The following is a 26,256-nucleotide window of genomic DNA, read 5'->3' on the forward strand; positions in this document are numbered from 1 at the left end:
CGCCCCGCTCGCGCCGCCAGGGCTAGTTGGCTGGGGTAGCCCCCGGTTGCCCCAGCTGCCCTTGCCACCTCGTGTTCGCTAGTGTGTCCGGAGCGCCGCGGCGACACCATGTTGGGCATGATCAGGAACTCGCTGTTCGGGAGCGTAGAGACGTGGCCTTGGCAGGTCCTGAGCAAAGGGGGCAAGGTAGGCCCGCAGGCTGCCCAGGACCCGAAGGGGGGCAGCGCCCCCACCGCACCCGGAATGGGGCTGGAGCGGGTTCCGGGAGACAGATCGGACAGGAATGTGCCCAGATTGTGCGTTATGGCTACTGCTGTGGGCACAGCCCCTCTTCACCCAGCACTTGGGCTGGGGAAAAGGGAAAGAAGTCCCGTGCAGCGCGGCAAAGAGCTGTTCTGGGAGGAGGGGACACAAACAGGCAGGTTGACTGGTGGGAAAAATCGCAGCCGAGAGGGATGGACGGCGCCTGTTGGATGCTTTCTCTCACTTAAACATTCTGAACATTTGTTTGCTGAGAAACCCTCAGTTGCAGAAAGGACTGCAAAAAAATAACTCCCAATTGCTGGTGAACTGACTATAAAAGAACAAGATACAGGTAAATGTGCAAAGCAGGAGCACGGGGAGGAGGAGCCAATTCGGCCATGGGGTGAGGGCGAGTCTTCGCAGCGGAATTGTCTCCAGTCGGGCCTCAGGGACGAGCAGGAGTGCACGGAAAGGAAAAGCCTGTGCCGAGTCCCAGTAAGATGGCTGTTGGCCAATGAAACTCCCAGAATTGGGTGCCTGGAATACAGGATGAGTGATAGGACATAATTGCTGTGTTCCCGAGATCGACATCACTGCTAACACACGCAAATGGGATAGCCCCCTCAAATCAAGGATCCTGCCACTAGATTATAATCTCCTTGCCACAGGTACTGTGTGCACTTAGTGACTGTAAAGGAACCTCTTTCTGTAGCTACAGGATAGGGATAAAAATATCCTTCCCATCTAATGCCAGAGTTACTATAAATATTAAAAGTTTTTAAAACAAAATGTTTTGTAAACTAATACGCCAAAGGTAGTAAAATCATAATGTCAGAACTCATCTCAGCTCCACTTTCACTAGCTGTGCAGTCACAGATAACTTTCTTAACCTCTCTGAAGCTAATCATGAAAAGAAATAATTCATATTTTATAAGATTTTTTAAATTTAAATGAGATAACCAATTATAGCTTGTTCAATAGAATAGCTACCACTTGGTGCGGGGTGATAACTGTTAGCTTCCTCTTAGTTTTACAGGTAACTTTGCAGGTATGTTACTTAACCAATTAACCTAAAACCTGGAATTCCTCAACTATGAGAATGAAAATGCCTATGTAATAATTAAATATTCAGATACTTGTAAAGCTTTCGTGTGTGTGTGTGTGTGTGTGTGTGTATGAAAATTCAGGGTGCTATTATTTTGAAGAGAGCCTCTCCCTGTAATTATCTCTTACCCTAGAATGAGTCTGAATGAGAAACTTGTCTGCTCTCCTGGGCACATGGATGGCACAGTGTGCCCTGTGTAACTCGGGTTTGGGCTCACCAGATGTTCAAGGCTGATTCCAGGCACCTAGGAGGAGGCCCAGGCTGCTGTAAACCTTATCGTGTGCCTTCTGCATTGCTTGGGGCGGGAGGAGGACACATATTCTCTGTGTTGGGTTGGGTGGGTCTTGTGGATGCTCCGAGCACAGCTGATATATTAATAACTGACATCTTTATGGGATGTCCAGCCTGTGCACACTGTTTGGGACCTAACTGCCTAGATTTGAATCCTGGCTCCACCTCTTGCCGTCTGTAACTTGGGCACATGACTTAACCTCTTGCGCTCCTTCCTATTCTATCTGAAAATAAAGGTAAAAACACTAACTTCTTCACAGGGTTGCTGGAGGGATTGAATGAATGAATCCATATAAAATGTTTAAAGTAATACCTGACACATTGAGAGTACTCAGGTTGATGGTGATGATTAGTAGTAGTAGTAGAAGTATTTTCTTTTTTCTTTTTTTTTTAGCGAGAGACAGAGAGAGGGACAGACAGACAGGAAGGGAGAGACGAGAAGCATCTTTGTTGCAGCACCTTCATTTTTTTGTTCATTGATTGCTTTCTCATATGTGCCTTGACCAGGGTGAGGGGGTGGGAAGGGCTCCAGCCAAGCCAGTGACCATAGGCTCAAGCCAGCAACCTTGGGCTTCAAGCCAGCAACCTTGGAGCTCAAGCCAGTGACCATGGGGTCATGTCTATGATCCCATGCTGAAGCTGGGGAGACCACACTCAAGCCAGATGAGCCTGCACTCAAGCCAGAGATCTCGGGGTTTCAAACCTGGGTCCTCTGCGTCTCAGGCCGATGCTCTTCCACTGTACCACTGCCTGGTCAGGCTTAAGTATTTTCTTTCTTCTTTCTTTCTTTCTTTCTTTCTTTCTTTCTTTCTTTCTTTCTTTCTTTCTTTTTTTTTTTCAGAAACACCATTTCATTTTATTTCTTTATTAAGTGAGAGGCGGGGAGGCCGGGAGGCAGAGAGACAGACTCCCACATGCACCCTGACCTGGAACCACCTGGCAAGCCCCCTACAGGGCGATGTTCTGCCCATCTGGAGCTGTTGTTCCATTGCTCGGCAACCGAGCTATTTCAGAGCCTGAGGCAGAGGTCATGGAGCCATCCTTAGAGCCCGGGGCCAATTGTTTGAGCAAGTTGAGTAACTTGCTCAAACAATTTGAGTCATGGCTGCAGGAGAGGAAGGGGGTGGGAGGGGTAGGAAGAGATGGTCGCTCCTCCTGTGAGCCCTGACTGGGAATCGACCCCAAGATATCCAAAGGCTGGGCCGTCGCTCTACCGCTGAGCCAACTGGCCAGGGCCAGAAACACCATTTTAAAAAAAATTGATTTTTAGAGAGGGAGGAAGGGAGAGAGAGACAGAGAGAGAAATATTGATTTGTATTCCCACCCATTCACGCCATCATTGGTTGGTTCTTGTATGTGCCCTGACCGGGACTGGAACTCACAACCTCGGCATGTTGGGACAACACTCTAACCCACTGAGCTCCCTGGCCAAGGCCCAGAAACACATTTGTCTTTTAAGAAGGGAAGTAACTAAAAACCCGTCCAGCAAGAAGTTTAAGCAAAGCAGTTTTAGTATAAGGACAAACAGTTCAGTGGAGGGCAGCGTCCCCTCAGGGCACCAGGTGTCACAGCGTTGTCATCAGTTGGAGACCTTGTGGTGAGCCCTGTGACATGCTGGTGGGTGACCTCGGTCATGGTTTCTTCACCTCCCTGAGGCTCAGGGACCCTGTCCTGCGGAGAGCTCCGGGCGCGGGGCCGGGCGCGCGGGGTCTCAGCTGGCAGTGCGGCCTGGCTGCAGGAAATGCCAGAAGACTCTCTTTCTTTTTAAAGTGTTTTCTTATAATGAGAAAATTGGCTTCCAAAATCAGCATCTATACCCACCCAAGTGGCAAGGGGAAAAAAACTGACCTTGCAGAGAACCTTGTAAATCCCATACCATGAAGCGTTCTTGTAAGATCTCTGTCCTGGACTTGAACTTGACCAGGGTTCCCACTGAATGTTGAAAATTGGTATTTGTGGCCATGGGCCAAAATCCTCATCTAGTAACTGATTGGGAGCATGAACCAGCTGAATATAGGTGGAGAAGGACTATTACTATGTTCCAAGGGACAAGGAAATGCACTTAAAAACATTAGACTTGAAAAACCAAATGTGTTGTGTTAACTATATTAACTTAGCTGCTTTGTTTTCTGCAGAAATAGAACCCTATTTAAATTCAACTCCCTGAAGAACTAGAATAGTTTTACAATATCCATTTCTCAAACCTAAATTTTCTCAGAGATCTAGTGATTCTAATGAGAGGTTATGGACACAGATGCTGTGAAAACAGGCGACAGCTGAACCACCTTAAGACATTGTGGCCAGCTTTTCTCCCCGATAAATCTAGCTAGATGAGGTTCTCATCTCTCCATCCAGCTATGGCTATTGTATTCCTTGTCATTAGAGTAAAAACCACGTTTTACTCCATGACCTCCTTTCCCACAAATAGAGTGCCTACTATATGCAAGAAGTAGTACTAGATGTTACAAGATAACAGTGGTAAACCATACAGACACTGCCTGACCCCAAGGGGCTAATAGTTTGGAGGTAGGTAGGGAACATTAGCATTCAGTTATAATTACAATAAGTATTGTGTTGTGAAAGTACAAGAACCTATAAAAATGTCACTGGGAATCTGTTTTTAATTAGGATCCTCTCTAAGGAAGTGACTTTTAGGTTGGGATCTGTTGGATGAGTAGAGGTTCAGCAGGCAGAGACAGGAGAGGAATACCGTATTTCCCCATGTGTAAGACACACCCTTTTTGGCCCTGGCCGGTTGGCTCAGCGGTAGAGCGTCGGCCTGGCATGTGGGGGACCCGGGTTCGATTCCCGGCCAGGGCACATAGGAGAAGCGCCCATTTGCTTCTCCACCCCCACCCCCTCCTTCCTCTCTGTCTCTCTCTTCCCCTCCCGCAGCCAAGGCTCCATTGGAGCAAAGATGGCCCAGGCGCTGGGGATGGCTCCTTGGCCTCTGCCCCAGGCACTAGAGTGGCTCTGGTCGCAGCAGAGCGACCCCCCGGAGGGACAGAGCATCGCCCCCTGGTGGGCAGAGCCTCGCCCCTGGTGGGCGTGCCGGGTGGATCCCGGTCGGGCGCATGCGGGAGTCTGTCTGACTGTCTCTCCCTGTTTCCAGCTTCAGAAAAATACAAAAAAAAAAAAAAAAGACACACCCTTTTTGAAAATTTGGGGTCTAAAAACTGGATGTGTTTTATACAGTGCTTATGAAGTCATTTAAGAAGTGTGGCATTTCAAATGCCATAGATGGCACTGAGGACGAGGCAATATATGAAGACAGTGACTCATCATCAGACACAGACGAGGACAAGCTAATGGATGGGAGTTTTGACAGTGATGAGTTGTATGAATATACTGATGAATAAAACTTAGTTCAATAACTTTATGTAATACATTTTTTTTCAAATTTCGGGTCCCAAAATTAAGGTGCATCTTATAAATGGGAGCATCTTATACATGGGGAAATACGGTACTCCAAGCAGCAGAGGAAGCAGCAGAGGCAGAGTACCAGAGGCAGGAATGACCTTGGCACTTAAGAAAATAGCTGAAGGCCAGTGAAGAGGTCATCTGGGTGTGGCTGGCAAGGTAGGTAGAAGCTAGGTGGTCCCTGGACCATCTGGGATAGGTTAAGAACTTGGTAACTAAAGGCTTTTAGGCAGGGGATTAATTATCATTAGATTTATACAGAATGCTCAGAAAATGTTTTCTGGGCAATCTCAACCTCATTTACAGCTTTAGTTACCCTTTCTGCAGATGACGGCCAAATTTATATCACTATGCTTGTCCCCTGCTGAGCTCCCAACCTGTGTGTCCAGCTGTACAGTGGCCAGTTTGCTCATCTACAGCAGGAGGCAGGTGAACTGACAGATATGTAAGGGCCCTTCCACATCCAGAGTTATCTGCTTTAGGGTTTCATAGGAAGGAAGGACTACTGAGGAAGAGGAAGTAGACTTGAGTTAAGCCTTAAAGGATGGTAGATCATGGAGCCTTGGCTCTCTGCACCAAACTGGATTGCTTTCTTGGAGTCCTTTCTGAGGAACAGGCTGAGAACACAGATCATCTCTACCATTCCCCAGAACTCAAAATCCTATATAAGATTTCAAAAGAAAAAGTCAATTGAACTATTTTGTAGTAGATGAAACTGACTTGCTGTCAGATCACCATATTGGACTAATGGTTGCAAACCCAACTTCCTGGGACAGCTTACGAGTTCTTCAGGATCTGACCCTGCCAGAACCTCTGGCCTCCTCTCTTGCCCTGCCCTGGTTGATAGTCATGGCTCCAGCCACAATGAACCACTTGTATTTGTCACCATCATCACCTCCTTTAACTCTTCTCCTCCACCCCTATAGTGCCCACTATCTGGAATCACCCTCCATAAACTAGCCGAGCATTTACAACATTGTATAATAATTATGTAACACTGTCCAACTAGGCTGCCTATATCATATTGAACTCTAAATCTGTAGCACCTGGTGGAGGTTTTCAGTAAATGTTTATTCAATGAATCAATGCATCAGTGACTGAATGTCCAGTTGGATGACCTATAAGCCCCTCAAAGTCAACATAACCTGCTCAAACACAAAAACACACACACACTTGTTTCCCAAACTAACCCAGGTAACTCTCTTCTGTTTTCCCACACTCCCCTTATGCTCCTCTCTTAAACACATCTATTATAACCTGTTTCTTGGCTACTTCTATTAGACCATGCCTCTCATGAAGTCAGAGACTATATCACAGTGCTCATGGTATTTGTTCAGCGCATAGTATTTATTCCATAGTTGTTGGTTGAATTAATAAAAGAAGGAAATGTCTAGCTAGCTCTTTCTGCAGTGAGAGCTTGTTGTTGGTTTCTTCATTTATAGCTGAAGGAGCTATATTTAATGATATTGATGCCTCTCTTCTGAGTTTGACATGGGCATATAAAAGTCTCTCAAAAATAACAAAGCTAAAGAAAGGTTAAAAAATGCTCATTGCATTCCCCCAAAGCAGCAGGAAGTTTTGTGACAGCATCAGACTAAAATTTGGGGACTTAAGTTCTGGCTCCAGTTTCACCATTTAGTGGCTTGTGCTCTTGGGCAACTCAGTCTGTCTGCTTCTTCATTGCCTCTTTGGTAAAATTAGTGTGATGAGGGGAACTTTAAAACCTCTTTTATGCTGAAATTCTGTGATTCAAGAGAGGCATTTCTGGAATTTAAGACATTATAAGTGGTAAGACTAAGTGCGACCTCAGATGAAGGGTGAGTCTAGTCTCTGCCAGAAAGAGCAAAACACTTCAAGTTTACATAACACAACTTGCTACTGAAGCTCCTTGCAAATGTCAGACTCGCCAAAGGGAGGGCCTCACAGCGATCCACAGAGTTACAGGCCTGATGTCCCAAAGTCAAGGCTAATTTGTGGCCTCTTGATGCTTAGTCTGGTTTAATTTCCCCTCTCCTGGGTGAAGGGAAGTTTATGAAATTGGCACTCAGGGTTTGCTTTCAGATCTCTCTAGCCCCTTTTTCACTACTCTCTTAATTTTGCATTACAAAAATAAGTATTTTTACATATACACACCCCTTATAGCCCCACAATCTGCCCTTCTGCAGAGAGTCATTATTTGCTCTTGGGAGCTGAGAATCTTCAGTCTAGGATATCATAGGAAGGCCTGTTTGACCGGCCTGGGGCAGCCAGGCCTTCTATCATGTCTGTTTTATCAGAATCATTAGTAAGAGGGAGCTCCTTAATCAATAGATAAATATCTACTGAGCATCTCACATGTCAAGTTCTGTGGTACAGTTCGTATCCACAGAGACTTCACAGCAGGTTTTCCTGGTGTTACTACCAGACAGTAAAATCAAGATAGAGCAAGTTTTTCTTCTCTTAGTGAATAATAAAATTCACTCAAGTAGAGTAGAATAGAAATAAACAGAATTTAAAAAAAAGAAAAGAAAAAGCAAGTATATCAGAATGTATCCCCTCCATAAGGTTAAAGTATATATTATTTTGTGAAACTTTGTTTTAATCGTGTGTATGCTCATGATAGGGCATGATGTAAAAATGTATTTCTTATTATGGATTGTACTTTTTTAAAAGTTCAAAATCACTGCCTTACAGTGTATTCAGAAATACAAAATTATATATCATTGAGATATCAAATGGCAAGGAGGAGGAAGAGGAGCTGAAGGAGAGTTGCATAGGTCTATATGGGAAAGAATAATGACCTTCGGCCGGAGAACGCAGAGAGTTGTGATGAGGAGAAGGGAGCACTGTAAGGAGGTAGGAGTGCGGGGCAGGGGCAGACTAGCGGAGCATTCAGGGGACTGGTGGGTCCAATTCTGCAAGATGAGTTGGGTACAGGAATCGCATCTAGGAGTTCAGTGTGAACAGAACTACTCTGGTTCTTCTTGAATTGCAGCCCTGCTGCTGGAATGAGGCTAATCTTGGGGCCTTGGGGTTTTGAGGATTGTTGTTGTATTTCTCTGTTTTCTTCTTTCTAACTTTTTCTTCTCTTTTTCTGAATCTTCTGTCATTCACATATTGGATCTCCTGGTTTGATACTCTGATTTTCTTCTCTATTTTCTACTTCTTTGACTTTTTTACTTCACTCTCTGGAAGATTTCCTTCAACTTAATCGTCCAACCTTTCTACTGAATTTTTTATTTCTGTTGTATTTTTTATTTCCAAGAGCTCTTTGATCCCTGGATGTTCTATTTTTATAGCATTCTGGAGATGTTATGGGTGGTTATAGAGGCAATAGCTCCTCTTACCTCTCTGAGAATGTTGGTTGCGTAAAGTTTTTCCTGGTATCTCTACATTTGTAAATCTCTCTAGCCCCTTTTTCACTACTCTCTTTTAATTTTGCATTACAAAAATAAGTATTTTTACATATACACACCCCTCACAGCCCCACAGTTCTGCCCTTCTGCAGAGTCGTTATTTGCTCTTGGGAGTTGAGAATCTTCAGTCTAGGATATCATAGGAAGGCCTGTTTGACCGGCCTGGGGCAGCCAGAATCTACAATATTATACTTCTCATGGTCCTGTGTACTCCAGGATGTTTCTTCTACCTTGTAACCACACCTAAGCTCATCATGGGAAGTTCCTCAGCAGTTTGTGCCTCCTGTGACTGGATCATCACTGCTTCCAGAGTCACCCCAGGTTGCCACTGTGTGTCTCTTAAGCAGTGTGCATTCTTTCTCTAGGAAGAAGTGTCCTATGAGGAGAGGACCTGTGAAGGTGGGAGGTTTGCCACAGTGGAAGTTGCAGACAAGCCCATGGACGAGGCTCTACGGGAAGCAATGCCCAAAGTCATGAAGTATGTGGGGGGCACCAATGACAAGGGTGAGTATCCCTGAAGGACTGGCTCTGGTCTCAGAGGTCAGGCTTTGATGGTCTCACTTCTTCGGTGGAAAACACAGTGGAGGGGGCACAAGACACCTGTCATTACCTGTTCCCATGACACTTGAACTTGCTGTGCTGTGTGAACAAGGAAGCTTGGGAGACAGCACTGACTTCAGCCCGGCCGACCTCGCACTCTGTAGAAGCCCTGCGGGGTATCGCTGAGTTCCTGCTTTTCCCTTGGGTATGGAGATGTGTGCTTTGTTTTGTCGTTGTTGTTGTTTTAACCATACAGTGCTTAGCATGTTTTTGGATGGGTGGACTGGGTGAAGTGTGCCCATGGTAAGCCAAGCCACAAAGAGAGGGCCAGCCTCTGACTGGAGACCTCCGCCCACAAGCTGGGAATCCCCTGGGAGCTCAGACTCTGCGGGGTACAGAGGGCTGAGGGTCAGAGAGGGATGAGTATGGCAGGCCCCTGGCTCTGTTCTGGCAAAGGGCGGGTCTGAGAATTCTAAAGCTGTCCCACTGGCTGTCGGTGCTGGCCGCCTCCCTGTTTGAAAATGATGGGCCTGAGGTTTCTATGTACCTGTTAGCATGTATGAATGTAACTCATAAACTCTCTGATTTGGATGATACTTTGGAATCACTATTAACCCAAAATGGGTCAGAAAGCAAGGTTAAAAAAAAAAAGAGAGATGACATATTTAATTTTTTGGATAGTTCTCAAACTGATAATGTAGAAGGTTAGAAACTGTTATTAACCTTAGTAACATTTACTAGGACCACCGTAATCAGGCTTTGGACAATAAGTTGACCCGTAGGAGGTCAAGAGGAAATATTTTTCTTAACACTGTCATAACATTTTTATAAGAAAATATGTATAAAAATTATGATACTCATTAAAGAAAATCTTGAAAATAATAAAACAGCACCCTTCATCCATCTTTTCTAGTACAATCATTGTCGTCTCTTGAATGTATTTCTATAGGGCTCTTTAATAAGCTTTAAAAAATATAACCATAGGCCTAACCTGTGGTGGCGCAGTGAATAAAGTGTCAACCTGGAAATGCTGAGGTCACCGGTTCGAAACCCTGGGCTTCCCTGGTCAAAGCACATATGGGAGTTGATGCTTCCAGCTCCTCCCACTTCTCTCTCTGTCTCTCTTTCCCTCTCTGTCTCTCTCTCTCCCTCTCTCTCTCCTAAAAATGAATAAATGAAATTAAATATAAAATATATATATATATATATATATATATATATATATATATATATATATGGCCATAGTGTTTGCGCAATTGTAGATCCTGCTTCTGTTACTTATTTCATCAGCATTTTCCACGGTTGTGAAATAGTCTTCTTCGGCATAATTATTACTAACTGCATTATATTATATCGTGTGCCTATAATTTACTTAAACACATTCCTATTTTGAACCTATTTATAGGGCTCTCAGATTCTTACAATTATACATTCTGCTGCAGTGATTATCCAATTACCTACAGCCTCTTCTGTATTTTGGATATTTCCTTAAAATTATTGTATTATTTAGGTAGGAAGTAATTAAATACTAATACATTTACAGTCTTGTGTGTGTCCAGCTATATACTATTAATGCCTCAAGTGTTTATTTATCATTTCATGGACAGAAAATACCGTCATGGAAGGAGAAGAAGACGAGATCACCCACATCCTGAGCAGACTCTCTCCCTCGTCCCCACCTCACTTCGCGGGTTTCTCTGGTTTCAGGAATTGGGATGGGGATGACTGTTCCCATCTCCTTTGCCGTGTTCCCCAGTGAAGATGGCTCCCTGCAGAAGAAAATCAAAGTCTGGTTCCGGATTCCAAACCAGTTTCAGAGCAGCCCACCTGTCCCCAGTGACGACAGCGTCAGGATCGAGGAGAGGGAGAGCATCACCGTCTATTCCAGGTAAGGGGCTGATTCTTTTTTTTATTTTTTTTTATTCATTTTTTAGAAAGGAGAGAGAGAGGAGAGACAGAGAGAGAGAAGGGTGGGGAGCTGGAAGCATCAACTCCCATATGTGCCTTGACCAGCCAAGCCCAGGGTTTCAAACTGGCGACCTCAGAGTTCCAGGTCGACGCTTTATCCACTGCGCCACCACAGGTCAGGCAAGGGGCTGATACTTTAGCACTCAGGGGTGCACGTGAATCATCTGCAGTGTGCATTTGCATTATACTTCTGTTTTTTCCAGCTCCACTGAGATATAATTGACATATAACATTGTATTACTTTAAGGTATGCACCATAATGCTTTGGTAAATGATTACCACAAGTTTAGGGAACATCCATCACCTGACATAGTTAGGATTTTTTTTCATGAAATGAAAACTTATAAGGTCCACTCTCTTAGTAACTTTCAAATATACAATACAGTATTATCAACTGTAGTCACCTTACTATACATTATATCCCCAGAACTAATTAATTAATCTTATAGCTAGAAGTTGGTACCTGTGGCCACTTTTACCCATTTCTCCCACCCCCAACTCTGACAACTACCAATATGTTCCTGCATCTCTGAGTTCATTTTTTTAATTCCACATATAAATGAGACCGTATACTATTTGCCTTGCTCTGTCTGACATTCACTTAGCATCATGCCCTCAGGGTCCATCCATGTTGTCACATATGGCAAGATTTTCTTTTTTTCAGCTGAATAATACTCCATTATATACGTAAGTACATATATTAGATGAACACTTAGGTTGTTTCCATGTCTTGATTATTTTAAATAATGCTTCATTGAACATGGAGATTCAGATATCTCTTCAAGAGAGTGAATTTTTTACCTTTGGATATATACTTAAAAGTGGAATTGCTGGATCATGTAGAAGTTCTGTCTAATTTTTTTAGGACTCGCCATACCGTTTTCCATCGCGGCCGCACCAACAGTGCACAAGGTTTCCCTTGTGTTCCGTCTGCATCAGCACTTGTTATTCCTTGTCTTCTTGATAATGGCCATTCTGATGGGTATGAGGTAATATCTCATTGTGGCTTTGATCTGCTTTTCCCTGATGATTAGTGATGTTGATACTTTTTTTTTTTTTGATGTTGATACTTTTTTATGTACCTTTGGCCTTTTGCACATTTTTTCTGGAAAAATGTCTATTCAGAACCTCTGTTCATTTTTTATAAGATTGTTTGGCTTTTTGCTGTTGAGTTACATGAGTTTTTTTTATTATTTGGATATAAACTCCTTATCAGATTAGCAAATAATACGCCTGATCAGATTTAACTGATTATTAGATTTGCCCTCTCCTCAGATTTGCTCCTTATCAGATTAATCCTTTATCAGATTTGCAAATACTTCCTCCCCTTTGGTAAATGCCTTTTCATTTTGTTGACAGTTTTTTTTTTTTGCTGTGCAGAAGCTATTTAGTCTGATGTAGTCCCACCTGTTTCTTTTTGCTTTTATCTCCTTTGTTTTTTGTGTCCAATACGAACACCCATTGCCACAACTTATGTCAAGAAGCTTACCACCTATGTCTCCTCCTAGGAATTTTATGGTTTCAGGTCCGTGATTCATTTTAAGTTGATTTTTGTGTATGCTGTAAGATAGGGGTCCAGTTTCAATCTTCTGCATGTGGCTGTCCAGTTTTCCCAACACATCTTATTGAAGAAACTATCCTATTCCCATTGTATATTTTTGGATTCTTTGTTTTAAATGGACCATATATGCATGGGTTCATTTCTGGCCTCTCTATTGTTTTTTAATTGATCTATGTGTCTATTATTACACCAATACCATATTGTTTTGATTACAACAGGTTTGTAATATCATTTAAAATCAGAAAATGTGTGATACCTCCAGCTTTGTTCTTTTTAAGATTTCTCTGGCTATTCAAGGTCTTTAATGATTCCATGCAAATTTTAAGATTGTTTTTCAATTTCTGTGAAAACTTAAATTGGAACTTTGAAAGAAATGACATTAATCCGTAGATTGCTTGGGGTAGTGCAGATATTTTGACAATAGTCTTACAATCTATGAGCATAATTATCTTTCCATTTATTTATTTCTCCTTTAATTTATTTCATTTATGTCTTATAGTTTTCAGTGTACAGATATTTTTACCTCCTTGCATAAATTCATTTCTAGGTATTTTATTCTTTTTGATACAATTGTAAATGGGGTTGTTTTCTTAGTGTCACTTTCTAAATTTATATGATTGATTAATTAAGAAATACTGAATCCTGACAATGCCTCACTTCCATTTCTTCAGCCTACAGCACACAAACATTTGCACTGTATCTGATTAAGTGCCTTTGTCAGTAGACAGATTGACTTGGATATAGAGAATATCCCTTCAGTGTAGCTGAACACTTACATTAGCCGCAGCAGGGTTCTGGGAAACAGGAGAAAGCTAAGTCAAGCGTAGTTTGGGATCAGAAAGCATAAAGGGCCGGCAGGCAGTAGCCCGTTTTTACCTCACACTTGCCTTAAACACCAGGAGGGCAGGGAGTATTTGCCAGAGCTGGCCTGCCACCCCCTTAGTTGTCTATGATCTGTGGCCCCTCGAGCAGGGCACACAGACATCCTGTTATCATTCTAGTCCTCTTTCCAGGTCTCATTCCTGGTCATGTTCCTGTGACTAGTGAATAAGAGGTGCAGATGGTGGTATGTTTTTATTCTTTGGGCTCCAACCTCCCCTTAGAAACCAGGTCTTTTCTAGATAGTCAGTGACTCCCCATTTGTTAAAAGCCCTACTGTGCGATGGGCCTCGGACCCTGCGTAGGCAGGCAGCAGGAGCTTCACCACGAGTCACCAGAGGCAGGGGTTGCTTCTGCTCTAGAACAACCTCATGAAAAATAAATATGTAATTCATCTTGCACTGGACAGTTTTGATCCAGTCCGGGGGTGGGGGGAGGGGCTTCAAACTTAGTTATTTGCCTGCCTTGCTCCAACTCTATAATTTTCTGTGGGTGCAGTTTTCTCTGGAGCTAATGCATGCTGGTAAGGTGAGCTTGGCAAAAATGGGCAGCTAGGCCAGGAGACCCAGGGCCCCCAGAGGACAGTGACTATGCCACAGCTGGGCAGTGAGCAACGAGGACCTCAGCTGTTCACTCCAGTCTTCATTCAGACTCTCCAGCCTCCACTGCAGAGGCTACAGAGAAAGTGAACTCTAGTCAAAGGATATCTTTCCCAGCGCAGGGACTAGAGTGGAGAAGTGAGGCATCTGTGGTGCAAGAAAGGGGGCACTCACTCTCAGCGCCAGTCCTGCTCTTGGGAAACGGTAAGAGTGCATGCCTCCTTAAATCTTGCACCCTACGTGCCTCAGCTATCTCACCCTTGTCCCTGCTCCTTTCTTGTGTCTTGAGAGGTAACCTAGTATAATAGGATAAACAATTATACACTACTGTATTTTAATTTGAATCCCAGAATGATGCTTGGGAAGTTATTCAGCCTCTTTAAGACTTAGTTTTGCACCCTAACCAGTTGCACACTGATAGAGCGTCGTCCTGGAGCATCAGGGTCGCTGACTTCATCCCAAGGTTACCGGCTGGATCCCAAGGTCAGGGCACATATGAGAAGCAATCATTGGATGCACAACTAAGTGGAACAATGAGTTGATGCTTCTCTTATTCTTTCTCTCTTTCCCTTTCTCTCTCTCAAATCAATGGGGGGGGGGGCAAAATAAGATTTAGTTTTCCATCTGTTAAGTGCTGATAATATAATCTTTCTCATAGGATTATCATTAAAGAGTATCTTCCAGGATTTACTGGTACTATTTATAAATTATTTAATGTTTATGACCTGCAGTAGGCTTCAGTAATTATTCTTTCCCTCTGTCCTCTCCTATTTCATAAGGAATGAGGTTGACATGATTAAATTAGTTCACATAAGACTTCAAGGAGATAGAGCTGGTTTCTAATCATTTGTATTACCAGACCCAGGATAATGAACTGGTACAAGTTTTTTTCTCTTGTCTTAAACTTTTTAGTAGGGAAACTTTCCAACCTCTTATAGCAGGAGTAAGATCATGAAACCCTGTGTACCCACCTCTCACCTTCAATGATAATTAACTCAAGGCCAATGGTGTGTCATGTATATCCTCACACCTCTACCCAGTCCCTACCCTGGATTAGTTTTTAGGTGAATTCAGATATTGTATTATTTCATTCAGAAATATTTCAGCGTGACTACTGAAGACTTTTAAATATATAATCATAATATCTTATTACTCCTAACATTTTAGCAGTTATTCATTAATGTTATAACAATATAAAACATTCGGTGTTTGGATTTCTTCCATTATCTCATAATTTTTTTTACAGTTTGTTTGAATCTGGATCTAAATAAGATCTATCCTTTGCAGTTGGTTGGTATATCCTTTATGTTTGTATTAATTTGAAGCTTTTTTCACTACCATGCCTTTTCATTTTTTCTTGCTGTTTATGGATCACTTGTCCTATTGTTTGTCATATTCTGAATTCTACTGGTTGCCTTTCTTTGGCTTTTTTTTTCTTTTTTGGAGGCACCGCTGGGATTTCTGTGGCTTTTTAACACATTTCTCTGCCCCTGTGTTGCCTGTACAATAGTAGTTGGCCCTAGAGGCACGATTAGATTCAGGTTTGAGATTTTTTTGCCGGGATATTTCATGGGTGGTATTGTATTCCTCCATCAGAATCTCATAACATCTGCTTGCCTCTGTTTCTGTGATGTTAATGATCATAGGTCACCCTCACTTGGTGCCTTGTTTCATTAGAGGTTGTAAAATTATAATATCCTTTATTTTTCCTTCTTCATTTATTATCTGGAATCCTTCAATAAAGAAAAACTTCCCCTTATCTACTATAATTTATATTCAATTCCCTTGAGGAAGAGTCAGAGAGAAAAAGCAAGATGCCTTCTCTTTAGCTTGATACCTTTGCTTTGTTAATCAGTTTTTAGAATAATGATTTTATTCCTTAACACCCTCCAAAGGGGAGGTAGTGTTCATCTCTATTTTGTGAGTATTGACATAAACATCAGAATTTAAGCAAATTTGGTACATTTCAGTTCTTTGTCATTATTATTATTATTATTATTATTGAGATCAAATTGTTCCATCTTTGGCCAAAAGGAGCCTTTTCAAGTTGGTTTCTCAGCCCTTTTTATATTTTAGAAAATTAAATATAATAGGGTGACATTGATCAGTAAGAATACAAAGGTTTCAGGTAAACATTTCTATAGCATTTGAACTGTTGATTATGTTGTACACCCATCACCCAAAGTCAAATCAGTCCTTTTGACATGACTGTTATAGTTAGGGTCGTTTCCTTGCTTTCTGGTATGCTTCAAGCACACCTTGACATTTCTCATTCTACAGCTGGAATTAGCCATTTCTCTAAGGAACCCTGGTTCCTTATGGTGGGAAAGGGTATCTATTTAGAAGGTACTATTAAATCCATGTCTGTGGAAGTTTTCTTTCAATTTTCTGACATCCAAACAGATGAAAATAACAAATATGGTGCGCAGCCTGGGCCAATAAAATTTTTTAACCTCGTCTATGGTTCTGTTAGCATACAGTCATTCCTCAACTAGCCACTTGGTGTCGCTGCACAGTCAAATGTTCATTTAAATGTACCTTACAGTGCAAGGCAGAGTGAATGAGGTAGCAGAACGGGAAAGCTCTATTTCAAATATTGCCATGAGTGCATTAGATGACAAAATTATTTCTAGAAGGAAAGCCTTGAATCCTGAATTCAGTCCTGCTTTTCTCTGACCTGTGGAGGATGCTTGCGAAGGGATTACACGTTTATTCACAGTATTAATTACAAGTGCTTTTAAAATGAATGGAAGGCTATAAAAAAACAATACTACCAGATTTTTCATTTTCACAACAGGCAGTAGGACTGTCCTTACACTTAGATGCGTGGCCGCATTCCACTGCACTGCCCTCCCTCTACTGTCTGTAAAGACCCTTTAGGTCAGAGCTTGGTCTCCTCTGTGCATTTCAGCACTGGGTTCTCAATAAAGACCAACAGCAGCAGAGGTTTGATGGTTTTAATGAAATGTCTGGGTGTGAAGGAAGGGCTGGAAAAATGGAGTTCATTGTCAGGGCGACCTGTGCTCCAGTCCAGCTCCGCCGCTTTGTGGCTAGGACCTTTGGCTTGTTATAGAGCCTGTCTGTGTGTCAGTTTCTTGTTGGTAAAATAAAAATGAGCGTACATAGCCCATCAGGTTGTTGTGAGGATGGAAATGCCTACACAGTGCTAGAGGTGAGGGAATCTTGTCTACTTCTTGACTTCACCTCCCTCTGAGAATTAAAGTTTTCTCAGAATTAACAACGAAAAGGTCAAGTTACTAAAGCTACACTTGAGTTCAAAGCTCAACTCTAATAATTGAGTTTTATAACTTTGGGCTTTGTAAGCTTCAGTTTTCTCATCTATAAAAGGGAACGTGTGGTGCATTGTTGTGAGGGTACAAGGTCTTGGTTCTTGCCTTCCCTGCATGTCTCCATTTTCCTTCTTCCCTAAAAACCTTAGTCCCCTCCCATAGCGTCACTTGTCACCCTGTCATCAGGAACTTCCCAACCTAACCTCGTCCAACTCCCTTGAATGTCTTCTCATCCATCAGAATCATTGTGAAAAGGAAAGCGAGGGTTATTTACACATTCATTCAAAAAAAAAAATCACATATTCATTTTTCACTTACTCTGTACCAGGAAGTGTTTTAGGTCCCCAAAATATAGCATGGACCAAGCAAAGTGACTGCTCCTTATAGAGGGAGAAACATTTGAGTGGAAAAAACACACACAAAAAAACAAATGTCTCAAGATTTCTGGACTCTGTTACTTCAGAGATAAGAACTGGTATCTGTGAATTAAAATTAGAGGGAAGCCTATTTCTACTTAAAAATAAAAACATTCTGGGCCCTGGCCGGTTGGCTCAGTGATAGAGCGTCGGCCTGACATGCAGGAGTCCCGGGGTCTATTCCTGGCCAGGGCACACAGGAGAGGCGCCCATCTGCTTCTCCACCCCTCCCCCTCTCCTTCCTCTCTGTCTCTCTCTTCCCCTCCCGCAGCCAAGGCTCCATTGGAGCAAAGTTGGCCCGGGCCTGAGGATGGCTCTATGGCCTCTGCCTCAGGCACTAGAATGGCTCTGGTTGCAACAGAGCAACGCCCCAGATGGGCAGAGCATCGCCCCCTGGTGGTCATGCTGGGTGGATCCCGGTCAGGCACATGCGGGAGTCTGTCTGACTGCCTCCCCATTTCCAACTTCAGAAAAATACAAAAAAAAAACAAAAACAAAAAACATTATGGCCTGACCAGGCTGTGGCGCAGTGGATAAGAGTGTTGGACTGGGATGCAAAGGACCCAGGTTCAAGACCCCGAGGTTGCCAGCTTGAGCGTGGGCTCATCTGATTTGACCAAAGCTCACCAGCTTGGACCCAAGGTCACTGACTTGAGCAAGGGGTTACTCGATCTGCTGAGGGCCCACGGTCAAGGCACATGTGAGAAAGCAATCAATGAACAACTAAGGTGTCGCAACAAAGAATTGATGTTTCTCATCTCTCTCCATTCCTGTCTATCTATCTCTATCTGTCCTTCTCTCTGACTCTCTCTGTCTCTGTAAAAAAAAACAAAAAAATAAAAATAAAAACATTCTGGCATAAAATGTGTAAGAGTAAAACGGACAGATGACAAGGTAATGAAGTAAGTCCTTTCCCTGGAGGAATTCAGGCACCACCTGAGCAAACATACAACAATCATGCTACACAATGTTTGTACTAAGGGGGCCGTTTGGTTCAATTTGACAAATGTGTACTGAGTACCTCTGCTACACAAGCCGCCTCACCTCAGAGAGCCCTGCCAGTGCTAAGGTTCTGTCTCTAAAACCTAGTCACCTAAGATCTAAATTAATCACTGCTCATTTCCCCACAGCTGATCATTTGTCCCACCAGTCCTTTACAACCTGGTCTTTTGAAGGGACTTCAGTCACTCTTCCTGGGCCAGTGAGCCCAAGTCAACAAGGCTAGTGCTGTCTTTCCCCCAAGCACCTGCTCAGCAGGACGTACCCCACATAAACCTCAGCTGTCTTCCAGATCAGCATGCCTGAGCTGGAGCTCAGCTCTCCTCCCCAGATCGGACCCTGTGTTCTCTCTCTTATTGCAGGTTCCCTCCATCCTCCTACTCACCCTGACCCCTTCACCTTCCACATCTAATCACTGGCCAACTTCTGGTCACCTCCTCCCTGCCTCTTCCCTTCCATCAACACTGCCATGGGTCTTCATAACCTCTTGCCTAAACTATTGCTGTGGCCTCATGATTATTTCTAGTTCTTCTACCTCTGCTCCTTCTAAGTTGTCCTTTGATCACAGCCAGCTCAAAAGCACAGCTTCCCCCAACTGCTCAGCTCTGAGTGTGGGCCTCAGCCTGCCTCTGACCTCAGCACACATTAGGGCTGGGACCAAAGCCCAAGCTAGTAATAAAATGCTAGTAATAAAATGAGTAGGGGGATGGGTGAACTTTGGGCTGGCTCTCCGAATACTTAACCAGGCAGGGCAGCCTAGTAAAAATGCCTTGACGTGGCATTTGCTGCCCTCCACACATAGCCCCACTCCACTGTCCACCTGATCTCAGGGTGTCTCACCCCTCACCTCCCAATGGCCCCTCAAACACACACACAATATCTACCTCTACACCTCCACTCACACTCACCCGGCTCCTCTCATAGGTTGTCCCCAGTCTCCGCTTATTGGGAGCTCTGGGAGGACAGGAATTTGTGTCGTATTTTTTATTGCTAACATTAAGAAGAGATACTCAATATGTAGTTGCTTCATATCACGTCTTCTATAATATTGTCCCTTCATGTTCTAAGTCAGATCATTCCGTGTCCTACCCCCAGATCATTCTGTTTGTCCCTTCCATCTCCATTCTAGCACCTTCTGCCCCGTGTCATCTTCATGTCCTTCTGTCCCTACCGCTACAGCAAGACCTCACAAGGGCATGAAGACGTCTTTATCCTCTTGACAGCTCCGTGTCTGGCTCATGTTGTGTGCTCAGTGATCCTCAGCTCGCTAAGCTTGGTTCAGCCTGATAGAGGGAAATGCCTTCTGGGGTTAAGCCTCTTTCCAGTTGACATGAGATTGTGAGCTGCTAGTCTTACACATCTTTGGCCTGGCACAGAGCTGCATACATAGCAGACACTCCACAAATCTGTATTGACTTGTTGATTGTTAAAGTTTCATACCAAGCTGGTCAGGCTCAGAGTCCTTCCATTTCTCTTTCTTCCTCACTGCCTGCCTGCACCAGACACTCCCCAAAAGATCACGCGCGTTAGGATTTTTTTTGCATCCTTGGACCAAAGCCTCCCTCTGCTAGCCCACTTCATGGGCGCCTGCATCAGCTCTCCCCCCACCCCAGCCCCGCCCCACCTCCCACTCTTCCAGCCCTTTTTAGTCACTGCCTTTTGTGTTTCTGGAATCCAAGACGTATGTTAGCTCCCTGATCCCCATGGAAACCAAACATCTTTGTTAGGAATGCTGAGCTCTGATGTTGGGTAAGATAAAATACAGTGCCCCCAGGAGAGCATCTTTGAAGATGGAGACTTAGAGACTTGTTAACAGGCTTACAAAAATAATGTGTAGACTTCATGTTTGTTTCCTGTGAGGAGCTCAGGGCCCTTTACGAGCATGCCTGAACTCATACTCACACATGCCCGTCAACAGGGAGAGCCGTGGGCACCGTGTTGTTAGTCTCCGAGTACAGCTGGGAAGCTGAGGTAGAAGGGATGAGGCAACTTGTCCCAGAACACAAGCCAGGCAGCCGGAGCTGGGACCCTTCCTTGTCAGGGTTATGTGCCTGGTCACATTTGTTCTCCTGGCTTGTTCATGCAGTTGTGACTGGGTTAGGGCGAGCCGGTGAGATCGGCAGCCAGGAGAACACATGTATCTGTTCCATCGCCCACTCAGCTTTGCTCATTTCTAGTCAAAGGCTTCCAGGATGAAGGAACAGGGAAATTTTTATGCTCATGACCAGCATCTCAGTCCACCTGGGGATAAATATAAACCTTTGGGTTGTTTGTTTTTTCCAATAATACACTTAGAAATTCCCAGATGACGACATTCTCCGTATTACTCTCACCCAGTCTCCTTGTGCTTCTCAGACAACTTCTTCGCAGCGTCCTTGGCCGAGTCCTCATCCTTCCCACTGCTTGGAGACTCGGAGCCCAGAAGCAGTGTACAAATTCTCTGTTTACTCACCGTTTATGCCTGGTCTCCCTCCTTACCACAGTTATACCCAGTGCCTACTAATTGGTGACTCCCATGTTTCTCTCCGCCCTTAGACTCATCTACCTCTCAGTGGGTAGCTCTGATCCAGGCCTTTCCCAAGTCTATGGCGATTTTCACAGTGCCTACCACACACTTAGTTAGCTACACAATAATTGTTGTTTGGAGTAGTTTCCCAGAGGCAACTTCACATCAGCATGCCCCAAACCAAAGTATTAACCCTTCCCAACCTCCTTCCAAAGCGACTCTTCACCTTAGGACCCCTAATCTGGCTTGGGGCATCAATCCAGCCAGAGGCGGAACTTGAAAGCCCTAGAGAATCCCCTCCTCCCTTCTTGCAGTCTCCTCTCCACATCCAGGCACCTCTCAAGTTGGTGGCCTTTGTCCTGACCTTTGTTACCTTACATTGCACTCCTCCTGACCTCCAGTGACTCCATTTCTCCTGTCCCCACTGCCACCAGAGGTATCTCTCCAAAATACACTCTGATCATATCGGTCTCTTACTCTAAAATCCCTTCACAAATCTACCTTTGCATCTAGGACCAGGTTCAGAGTTCTCAGCATGGCACTCCAGACCGTCCACAGTGTGCTTCCAGTCCACTTCTCCTGTTTGGATTCCCATTACTATCCCCTTAGTGTGCCCCTCGGGTGTTTTTGTTTTTAATTTTTTTCTTTTGTTTTCTTTTTTTTTTTTTTTTTACAGAGACAGAGAAAGAGTCAGAGGGAGGGATAGACAGGGATAGACAGACAGGAACGGAGAGATGAGAAGCATCAATCATTAGTTTTTCGTTGCGCATTGTGACACCTTAGTTGTTCATTGATTGCTTTCTCATATGTGCCTTGACCGCGGGCCTTCAGCAGACCAAGTGACCCCTTGCTTGAGCCAGCGATCTTGGTTCCAAGCTGGTGAGCTTTTGCTCAAACCAGATGAGCCCACGCTCAAGCTGGTGACCTCAGGGTCTCGAACCTGGGTCCTCTGCATCCCAGTCCGATGCTCTGTCCATTGCGCCACCACCTGGTCAGGCCCTTGGGTGTTTATTACATGAGTATGTGAACGTGGAAGCAAGCTGACCTGACCTACATGCTAGGTCATGTCTTTAGGTTTACCAACCTGAAGATGGTAATTTTTGTTGCCTATCCCAGAATTGTTCCTTTAGCCAAGGAGTCTCATATGTGTCAGGCTCTGTGTTAGGTGCTCAGGACTCACCAGGGGGCCAAAAATTGACAAAGATCCTTGCTTTTGTAGAGCCTGTATTCTACCAGGGAACTCAGACCATAAGCAATGAACACAATGAGAAAAAAATAAAAAGATCAAAGGAAGGGGAAGGAGTGAGGATTTATCAGATTGAACAGAACTTTGGTTTAGACCTAACTGAGAAGATGAGGTTGCTGATAGAGCCAAGCCTTTATTACGAGGCCCTCTCCTCACATTCACATACTACTTTAGATGACCACCATGCCCCTAACCTGGAGCCAGGGAAGCAAGCGGCTGTTATGAGCGAACTGTGAAGCAACAATAATAGCTACAGTTTCTTGTGAGCTTGCTATATGCCAGGCACTGGGCTGAGCAGTTAGCACAGTCTTTTCTCCTCCAAGCTTTACAACAGCTCTCTGAACTTGATGCTGTCATCCCTACTTAACAGATGAAGGACCCAAAGACTAGAGAAATTAAAGCATCTGCCCAAGCCTCTGAGCTAGAAAGTGGCAGAGGAAGCAAAGTTGGCCCGGGCGCTGAGGATGGCTCTGTGGCCTCTGCCTCAGGCCCTAGAATGGCTCTGGTTGCAGCAGAGCGATGCCCCAAATGGGCAGAGTATCGCCCCCTGGTGAGCATGCCGGGTGGATCCCGATCAGGCACATGCGGGAGTCTGACTGCCTCCCCATTTCCAACTTCAGAAAAATACAAAAAGAAAAAGAAAAAAAGAAAGTGGCAGAGGAAGGAGTTGAACACACAACTAGCCATTGTGCCTCCAGCTAATGAACGTAGAGAGGCAAGAACCCCTCCTTTGGATGTAGCTTAAAGAGCCAACATCATCCATTTTCACAAGAGAACAATTTAGTATCACAGCGTGAAAGGGGCTACAGAAAGCACTCAACGCCTGTGCCTACATTCAGCATCTGGTTATTTGCAGACAGGTGGTTCTCAAACTGTGGACACTCTTTGGAAATAACTCCAGTGTCTGGTAAGCTTTAATTGCCAGAAAACAATACTTCCTTAATGTTCATCCTCTATCTACTAATCCAGTTTCCTTTCATTTTGAGCATCAGTGAAGCTAGCACTCAACTCTCTCCTTCTGCCTTATCATTTTTCCTTCAATATATGTGAAGTACCAAGGCTCCTCTATTCCAAATTGGTCTTAGCTCTGTCCATGTTCTGTAGCTGTTGTCTAGACATGATAATAACCAACCTCTCAGAGATGAAGTCCTGGGTGTTTTCACGTCAATAACCCTGTAATCATCGTGCTGAGTGCCTGTCAAGTGTGACTAACCACTTATAAAAGAGCAAAGCTTGAGTCAGAGAACCCCACCAAAAATAATGCATTTGGCCTAATCTTGGCCTGATGCAGATTGAGATTTTTGAGTCATAAAGCTCATTAGGAATGGGAATGTATTTGACTCTAATAAAGATTTTTAGGGCAACACAGATTTGGAGTGGTATATTTAGGGGAGGCCACAGAATGAGTTCTGGAGTGCAGGCAGATGATGTAGAGAGAGAATAATAATCTTGGAGAGTCTTCACCGCCTTCCTGTTCCCACCTTCTGCCATCAGGAGGAAAGCCTGATTTAGGAAAAGTCTCTGTATTTACTAAAGAAAGAAGGTTTTTGTGATTTGAGCAGGGGAAGGATTTATTAGAAGTCATTTCTTTATCTGGGGCATGTTTAAAGCTTGCCAGGGGCCCAAAGCTTCCTTGTGTCCCTGCCTTTGGTAGCTCTGGTTTTGAATCAAGCTGCTCACTGCTGGTGTGCTCACTCATGAGGACACTGCTCTGCTGTGAGTCCCCTTATCCTTCCTCCTTCCCCAGAGGAGACTGAGACTGAGACTGGGAGAGGGGGGCAGAGAAGAGGAGTGCCTGGGGCTGTAGAGGCAGCCGGAGGAAGGTGAGGGGTGAAGGTCCCTGGGGGGAGAAGGTCAGCCTGCCAATTCTGGGAAGTTTCAGAGACAGGGAGGTTCAGTGTGGAACTACTGTTTCAGGCTCTGTATTAGAGTTTACACATCCATTATTGTACTTAACACTAGTAACAACCTTGAAGGGGAAAGAAAACATATCCCAGTTTTACAAGTGAGATTCTGAGGCTCAGAATGGTCAAATCTACCCACCTAGGAAGTGGCAGGTTCACAATCTTACCACGATAGCCTGATGTCATAATAAGCATGGTGAGTGACCTTTTTTGAAAGATCCTCCCCCCCTCCCCAGACCCTGTCCTCTCTTAAGCAGCCCCTTGCTCTTATATCCTCAGGCAGTTTGGGGGCTATGCCAAGGAAGCTGACTATATAGCCCAAGCCGCCCAGCTGCGCACCGCCCTGGAGGGCACAGCCACCTGCCGGAGTGACATCTACTTCTGCACTGGCTATGACCCTCCTATGAAGCCCTACGGACGTCGCAATGAGGTGTGGCTGGTGAAGACATGAGTCATCCCTGCACCTGCACTCCCGGGATGTGTGCTTGTGTCCACTCACTGGGCGGGCAGGAGGGGCTTCCAGCTGCAACTTCAGCTCAGCCAACTTTCCTTCAAGGCCATTACTGCCAGTTTTCTGAAATAGGCATGTGCAGTGTACGAGGGCTCTGTTTCTCCTGGTGGGAACCACGGTCGAGATGGGCCACCTCCCTCCAATGGACTTAGAACGCTTTGTGGTAGCCTGGGAAACCCCAGCAGCACATTCCCAGCCATCTGGGTCTCAAAAAAATGATATCTTTAAATGATTGAATCTGTATTTTTGTAATTGAGGGGGAAACGTAATTTGTGTGTGGTCTTTTTATCTGTGATTCTCATAGGAGCTTTGTCTAAACAGAAGCCGAAAATAAAGTTCTTTGACTTAAACAGCTGAGACAAATCCTAAGTATAATTATTTCAACATTCTACCATCCCTGAGTGCCAGAGGGGCGGGGATGGGAGGGCTGGGTGAAAAAGGAAGGGGCTGAGTACAGACTGGCAGATACAAAATAGTCCTGGGAATGCAAAGTGCAGCATAGGGAATATAGCCGAGAATACTGCAATAACTATGTATGGTGCCAGGTAGGGACTGGAAATGCCGGGGGGACACTTTGTACAGTATATGACTGTCTAACCACTGTGCTGTACACCTGAAACTAACACAAATAATACTGAAAGTAATCCATGATTAAAATATAAAAAAATATGCTACCGTCTTACAGATAATATAGTTTTGAGTATTACCGATGGTGTTTACTGTGGCAGGAATCCTATATTTAGAGTTTCAAAGTCCTTCAGAACATAAACCCAGTAATCCCAGGATAAGAGGATGTGCTCCGCACGTTTGAACATCTCTAAGTCATAGGTACTGACTGTGACGTTGTAGTGATCCCACGGTCATCAGTGGAGTATCCTGTTTGCAGCCGTGGGCCACAAAGGGTTCTAGGAGCCAGAGAAGTAGCCATAGGAGAAAAACTGTCACACTCAGACACACAACCCTAGAGGCTGCTTTGTTGTTCACTGTATCCCCAGCACCCAGGTCAAGGTCATGTATCAGTTTGGATAGAAGTCAGCTGTAACAAAAAATTGAACCAAGGGTAGCTTAACTAGTAAGGTTCCACTTCCTTATCTAGGAATGGGTTCAGTGGCTCAAGGGTTACATCTCCCCACTTGCCTTACCCCTTCCCTTATGGCTGCAAGATGGCTGGTGCAGCTCCTGCCATTGCAACCATGTTTCAAGGCAGGAAAGAGGGGAGAGGAGGAAAAGCTGTATTGGTTGCATCTGTCTCATTTTTTTTTTTTTTTTTGTATTTTTTGTATTTTTCTGAAGCTGGAAACGGGGAGAGACAGACAGACTCCCGCATGCGCCCGACCAGGATCCACCCGGCACGCCCACCAGGGGCGACGCTCTGCCCACCAG

At 44.3% G+C, this 26,256-nt stretch overlaps 1 protein-coding gene across 1 annotated transcript; it reads left to right on the plus strand.

Moving 5' to 3' along the window:
- Positions 1-25,223, plus strand: HEBP1 (heme binding protein 1). Its single transcript, XM_066361144.1, has 4 exons — positions 1-186; positions 8,820-8,958; positions 10,702-10,882; positions 24,642-25,223. Exons 1-4 carry the CDS (start codon positions 109-111, stop codon positions 24,811-24,813), a joined length of 570 nt encoding a protein of 189 aa, XP_066217241.1. The 5' UTR covers positions 1-108; the 3' UTR covers positions 24,814-25,223.
- The last annotated feature ends 1,033 nt before the right edge of the window (positions 25,224-26,256 follow it).

This window comes from Saccopteryx leptura, chromosome 1, assembly GCF_036850995.1.
Source record: "Saccopteryx leptura isolate mSacLep1 chromosome 1, mSacLep1_pri_phased_curated, whole genome shotgun sequence".
Taxonomy (NCBI): domain Eukaryota; kingdom Metazoa; phylum Chordata; class Mammalia; order Chiroptera; family Emballonuridae; genus Saccopteryx; species Saccopteryx leptura.

Excerpts from the sequence above, each read along its gene's own strand:
- HEBP1 (XM_066361144.1), top strand. The coding sequence starts at position 109 with ATGTTGGGCATGATCAGGAACTCGCTGTTCGGGAGCGTAGAGACGTGG. Across the intron at positions 8,959-10,701 it reads GGGGGGCACCAATGACAAGG|GAATTGGGATGGGGATGACT; the intron begins GTGAGTATCCCT and ends CTCTGGTTTCAG. Across the intron at positions 10,883-24,641 it reads AGCATCACCGTCTATTCCAG|GCAGTTTGGGGGCTATGCCA; the intron begins GTAAGGGGCTGA and ends TTATATCCTCAG.